The 7,236-nt window shown below is 43.9% G+C and overlaps 1 protein-coding gene across 1 annotated transcript in view; it reads right to left on the bottom strand.

The window, feature by feature from the left end:
- LOC106808568 (furin-like) overlaps positions 1-7,236 on the bottom strand; it is a 98,097-nt gene that overhangs the window by 54,927 nt on the left and 35,934 nt on the right. The window contains exon 3 of the mRNA XM_014811330.1: positions 2,251-2,349. Coding sequence (XP_014666816.1) covers positions 2,251-2,349 — 99 coding nt within the window. The remainder of the gene's footprint in view (positions 1-2,250; positions 2,350-7,236) is intronic.

Raw genomic sequence — 7,236 nt, forward strand, 5'->3', positions numbered from 1 at the left:
CTCTCTCTCTCTCTCTCTCTCTCTCTCTCTCTCTCTCTCTCTCGCTCTCTCCGCAGAGGGAGGAGTATCGGACTCCACGTGCTAATACTATGCATGCCTGTATAGTATTATATCGTACGCTGGCGAGAGAGCGAGAGAGAGAGAGAGAGAGAGAGATAGTGAGAGAGAGAGAGGGCTCTGTTGCGAGTCGGTTCCCACAAGTGTCGGTTGTCACTGTACGATTTTGCGAGGGCAGCTAAAACGGGAGCGAAAGGTTCACGTCCCCGCTGGAAATCTTACTCCTGCGCCTGCCTTAAGACCTTTAAAAGCCTTAAGAGCCCTAACACGTGAGCTTACACGTCACAGAAAATTTCATTCCTGTCCAATCGTTTGGAAAATTACATTGCGTGTTGGTGCAAAATGATAGTACGCGATGTAGATAATCTACAAAATAATACATTTCCAGTAAAAAAACATCATCGGACATACCAGAATGTCTTACATATATACTGAGGCGTTTCAACGGGGCGGAGTTTCATTTTTGTTAATATTTACGGGTGACGGGGTCTGACATGTTTTATGACGGAATAAACAACTTATGTTACGCAAGATTGGCTCAATTACTGTATTTCATTAATATATTAGCAATAATTAGCATAATCTATATAAGGAAATTAGTAGACGTTTGAGACGGAAACTTCAAACTGTTGGTGTCGTAAAAGTTTTAATGCGGCTCATGCGATACAAGTACTGCTACGCATGTGGTGTTGCACTACTCAACAGGAACATAATCCATGGTCTCCCAACGAAATATAAATCTATGTAGAATACGTAATCCCATACACGAAAGGAGAATGGACTCCATTTTGTGGAAATTACACGCTATCGAAATATAAATCCGCGATGAACCGTCCAGGGTTATTAATCTCTAATAAGTAGTGAAAGAAGAGACGTGCGGTATATGGGGGAATGCACCATAGAAGGGACGTACCTCTTGATATCTACAAAAGTAGATAATAACACAAGAGTTACACACCAGATTCCCGCATTTTTAACCGATTGTTTTCATTCAAATTTGCCCCCAATAAAGAAGCAAGTGTATACGTTCCTCAGCTTATTATGACCACTAATCACTCACCTTCGTGGTACTGATATTCGTTTACATTATTATATTTGCTAGCGTATTGCTGTAAATCGTAATCTTACACGAGCTGAATTCGCACAATTTACCGCTATTGCATGTGTAGAGGTGTTAAGCCAAAATTTGAAGCTATAGTGGTGCCAATATTTAGCAACGGACTGTTTCCAAATCATTCGTGCCCCGATAGGGTTGAGAGACAATCTAAATTTCGAATTTTGATCTCGTGAAGAACCGCGAGACGCGCTCAGTTATTGTGATCGCAACACAAGAAATTGACATATTACTATCTTACTGTTACATAAGTAATAATACAATAATAACAATATTCTCTGTAGTAGTTTGCAGTAAGTATTACATTACGCACGCGCAGGTAATCAAGTACATTAAACTCCTATCGGTGCACGAATGATTTGGAAACAGTACGTCCGTTGCTAAATATTGGCGCCACTATAGCTTCAAATTTGGGCTTAACGTACACCTCTACACAATAGCGGTAAATTGTTCGAATTCAGCTCGTGCAAGATTACGATTTACAGCAATACGCTAGCAAATATATGTAAACGAATATCAGTACCACGAAGGTGAGTGATTAGTGGTCATAATAAGCTGAGGAACGTATACACTTGCTTCCTTATTGGTGGCAAATTTTGATGAGAAAATCGGTTAAAAATGCGGGAATCGAGTGTGTAACTCTTGTGTTATTATCTACTCTTGATATCGACCATGCTAGAATCTAAGTGAGATTACTAATAGTAGTACAGTTTACACTCTTACTTGATAGATTCGACAATAGGCAGGCATATGTTGTAGACGTGGGACGTGCTCTTCTCCTCCGTTTTCTCCCTCCCTCCCTCCCTTCTTCCTTCCCTATCTGGCTGTCTATTTGTTCCGCTGCCCGCTCGACCACCCGCCCAGCCTGCCCGCTGAGGACGCCCGACCGCCCGTCCGTCCATCTGTCTGTCTGTCTGTTTGTCTGTTTGTCTGTCTGTCCGTCCGTCCATCTGTCCGCCTGTCCGTCAGTCTGTATGTCTGTCTGTATGTCTGCCTTCCTGTTTCTCTCATGTGCGCGCTCTCTCGTGCGCAATCCCTCTCTCCACACACATACGTGCTCGCGAAACTTAAATTTGTACCTCACTTTGCCTACGCAGGCTATGGTGTCGATGGCTGCTAGACGTTATAGATCGTTTCGCCACCTTTCTGTGTTGGAAATGATAATAGTCCGGCATTATCTGAAACAATAACACGAAACGGTATCAATATCACGTGTAACGGTAACACAACGTGAGTCTATATTGCTAACAGTAACACAACATATATAACCGCGTATCAATATCGTGCGACCTGGCATGTGTGCGCAAGCTGCACACACCGAGTATCCACGCGTATAGTGTAAGTGCTGCTGCTACTGCTGCTGCTGCTGCTGCTGCTGCTGCTGTTGCTGCTGCTGCTGCTACTGTCACTGCTGCTGCTACTACTGCTGCTGCTGCTAATGTTGCTGCTGCTCTACTGCTACTGCTGCTGCTGCTGTTGCTGCTACTACTACTGCTGCTGCTGCTGCTACTGCTGCTCTACTGCTACTGCTGCTGCTGCTGCTGCTGCTGCTGCTGTTGCTGCTGCTACTGCTGCTGCTACTGCTACTGCTGCTGCTGCTGCTGTTGTTGTTGCTGCTACTGCTGCCACTGCTGCTGCTGATTATGATGATGATGATGTCGACGGCAACAGATGATACACGATGAAAAGGCCCCGGTTATTACGCGAGTAAATCCGCACGGGAGCTTCTGGATAACTAGATAACTACTACCAGCTACTAGTTTGGACAGAAGCGCGTATGTAGGTGTGTTTACGCATGTGGCATTTACTCGCCGTACGAAAAACATGCTGACGCAACGAGTATATTTGCTGAGGCACGATCAATCGGCCAGTTAATTTCCACCCGTGGTTGTTCACTGCTGTTTTGCTATATAGCATTGGAGAGTTTCAAATCGACCCGATATGTGAGAGCTGTAGCAACCCCACACGAACGATGCACCTCCACCAATATCTTTATATCCATCTCTCAGCGTGGAATAATTACTACAGGCAACCCCTTCCGCTTCCCCGGCAGCGAATATGTCGCATGAGGACGCGCGCCTCTTTAATATCTTTCAGAGCTTCTCTTGTGGCATTTTTATCAATCTTTTGCAGCCTTTCTTATGGGACTCTATCTTAATGTCAACGGACTATATAGGCCACTTGGCGAAGGAGCGAGTCTTAGAAAAGAATGCCGCGCAGTCCACGAGTATAGAAATTAGTCTCCTCTCCGGTGCAGTTCACTGCATTATCGATGAGCTAGCGGTGCGGGTACTTTTGAGAGGCTATTATCGATCCGCTGAACATACATTTTAGTTGGATAACGGGGCTATCGCCGCACATCGTGCCTGCGCCATACACAGTGCATAACTGACGCCAGTTTATCTGCACCTACACAGGCAGACAAATGTCAACATATAGTTTCAACAACCCGTTCACCGGTGATCGCCTGCACGGCTCGAGATTCCCGCCGCTCGCCAGACTATTGTTAGTAACAGTTAGTTTCACTTAACCGGGGCATTATTATACTTGATCTGAAGTTGTGAGATTGTGTGCTTCATGGCCAGTGCGGCGCATCATGCACATCAGCGCACAGCATCTACAGCACAAGCTGACCCCACACGCTGCGATGTTCTACCGCCCTTCTTCCTCCCCAGCGGACACAAGTAGTAATTCTCCACGGGCCATGTGCGTAGTCGTGGCGCGTTCAATGTAGCGGTGCATGCGTCATGTGCGCGTGCGTTCAAGCTGGTCATAGCAGAGCTCTGTAGCCTTACTAATTACGACCTTCCGCGCTGGACGCTTGCCGGCCTTTTCCACAGCAATGCGAGCCGCACAAGCACGTTGTAACGTTCCGTAGTGTCTACTCTCCGTACAGCGCGAATCGCGAGGGAAATCACGAAATGCGACCGTGATATATAGATATAATATATATATATACATATATGCGCACATATAACGCAGTTAATTGACCAACTGCAGTTGCGTATATAAGAATGAAAGGGTGTGGGTGTATTAAAGTATTATTAATAATAATAGCATTCTGTGAAGATTCATAACGCAAAAAACCACGGGATAGCTAGAGGGCGAGTCAAAGTATAGCGAGTACATCAGCCGTGAGCATACATGCTTGAAGTAAAGGTTGGGGGAAACATTCACGAGGGAGGCTGATAACGGTCGTACCTCTGAGAATACCATACATATTTCATCGCTTCAAAAACTCTTTAGCATGCCCGAAAATGTATTCTACTTTACCGCTGAGGTGAATTACTCGCCTGGATTGCATCACTAAACTTTCAAGTAAATTTGATATAAGCTAAGACGGCAGCGATATATAATATATATAAAGGCAATTTGCACGCGCATGGCACAGTGTAATACGTCTAATATTCTAACACGTAAGTGTACGACAACCATTCGCGAGCGTTCGACTTTTCCTACATGCATTGCTACAAACGCGTTTCTGGTTTCAATACCAACGCATACAATGTGCATATAATATAATATAATATAATATAATATGTTTTCAACAACTATCGTTTTTAACGGCAGAACTATATACTGTAATCCGCATATTTAGACAACTTATCGTGGATGATATTTATCAAATAGGTGTACAAAACACAATGTATGAGTGTGCGTCCACGTGTGTGCGTGCCTGTGAGAGTATGCGTTTGCATGTGCGTCCGTCCGCTCTATGTGGGGGCATTTCTACAGATTTTCAGGAAGTCAGTCTCGCTGCATGCATTTCGGGTTTTATTACGATCGAATCTTCACAATAATATTAATCGCTCTGCTGATTTAAGCCGTTTCCTTTTTTAATATTTCATTGGAAACGTAATACGAAATATTACGCCCGTGGCCATATAAAATGTACTTCTATACCGGTTTCGCATAACAAAATGAACAATGCCGTTGCCTTTCTTCTTATTATCTAGCATCCTATAAAATATTCACTGGAAAAGAACACGAAGAATTCTGTACACGCACGAGCGTCACTTAACACCGCATACTTCACATATATATTTAGTTTCTCGGTATTTAATGCGCTTGTGCGCGTGTGTCCGTGTGTGTGTGCGTGCGTCCGTCCGTGCGTCCGTGCGTGCGTACGTGCGTGGGTGCGTGCGTGCGCGCGCGCGTGTGCGCGTGTACGTGTGTGCGATATACACTGCGCATTTTTACCATATCTCATAGAGTTAAACACTCGATGAAACAAATCATCGACGACAGACAGTCGAACAAACGACACTGTCGTAAAGCACTCATGCCTGAACATTACGATCATCAATTCATGCCGGAATATGGTTTACACGAAACTGGATTGATTAGTATGATGACGGTCGGGTTACAGGCTGGTGTTGTATATATACGCTACAGTAAGAAAACTTAGATATATTAATCACCATCTGTTCATACCTTTTATAAGTACGCGGCCTAACCCCAACGCGCGTCCGCACGTAATCGCGCGGTATTGTCCGGGCTACTAGCGAACAGTACAATAACAACAAACAATAACATTAATACAACACGAAAACAACAATTTACCAGCGCCACGTTATACAGAGGTTGACGACAATAATCGCCGTGGGTTTTCACCACCACATCAACGGCAAACTGGCTCACCTTCCCTGTGCTGCGTACGCAACTTATCAGCAAATATAGAAGATATTCCCAGTGGCACTTCCTCGCAACGAGAGTAAATGAGAGCTGTTCTAGCGCATCTATTGAATGCTGGCGAACGCAAACACGCAACACCTCCTCGTCCAATTTCACATCGTTGAAGTTCTACGTGGCATTTCATGACCGCAGATCAAACGAAGATATCGAGATTATTACGCGCGGAAGTTAGCGCCACGACTGGTTTACTACACGGCCGCCGATGCGCATGCAATCTGATCACAAAACGCTGATAATATTACCAGTTACAGGTAGTTGTTGTCATATACGTCATGTAAGCTGTATATAGAATTTACGCCGCTCAAACAGAAAATCCAATCGCATCGTGACAGCGATCTTAGTTTTAGAAGAGTTCAACGTACCTTCAGATTAACGAGCTCGATCATATAACTACAGTGAAGTGAATCTAAGACGATCTGGGCTTTCCGCGTGCAACTATTCGTACACGGCACCTCGATAAAAACGCTTGCTCTCACGCCTTCTATTCATTAGGCTCGTGCATGTTAGCCATCCCCTAAAGAGTACCAGCATACATAGAGTACACATGTATAGAAGTCGTAAAACTACACTAAACTGCTTCACGCCGTGTTCCACTATAAGGAAAACAGTAATGAACACAGGCATGGTTAGTCAAACGACCTTCGATCAGTCTATGTATCACTAGCAGTTTTTCGACAGTTGAAATCGAAGAAAAATATTTTTTTCTTCTGTGTTGTTTTATTCAGGGTTCGAACCTCAAAAATCGTCATCACATAATTATATTCAGTATTTTATAGATATATAACAGATATAGATATATTCAGTAGCACGCGAGTGTAAATTTCTCTCTTTCCTTTCGACTTCGCTGTTCTAGAGCTGGACGATATCGAGATGCCTGAAATTCTGCAGTCTTGCGATGCATCTCGAATAAAAGATGACGCGCGTGGCCTCGTATCGATCCGGGGGAACGGATTATACGAGTGCTCGTCTGCCATTGTTACTCCTGTTATTACGCTTTAGCAAAGTGTTTTGCCTCGCTATGAGCCTGTCAGTGCGCGCCGGGCGAGCGACTCCCCGTGCCGATAATATCGCTGTTATTGAGCTAAATATTCCCGACTTGTAGGTTACGGGAATTAGGTTCTATCTGCATATTATTCACTTCACATTTTTATGCTGATTTCATGAATATATTCCAGTACAAATTATATATACACACACATATATATGCTTATATGCATATGCATCAGGAGTTAATAATGAAAAGTTTGTCATTATTAACTCCTGATATGCATGTATATATCATGCATATATATATATATATGTGTGTGTGTGTGTGTGTGTGTGTGTGTGTGTGTGTGTGTGTGTGTGTGTGTGTGTGTGTGTGTGTGTGT

The sequence above is a fragment of the Priapulus caudatus genome, unplaced genomic scaffold (genome assembly GCF_000485595.1).
Source record: "Priapulus caudatus unplaced genomic scaffold, Priapulus_caudatus-5.0.1 Scaffold287, whole genome shotgun sequence".
Taxonomy (NCBI): Eukaryota; Metazoa; Priapulida; class Priapulimorpha; order Priapulimorphida; family Priapulidae; genus Priapulus; species Priapulus caudatus.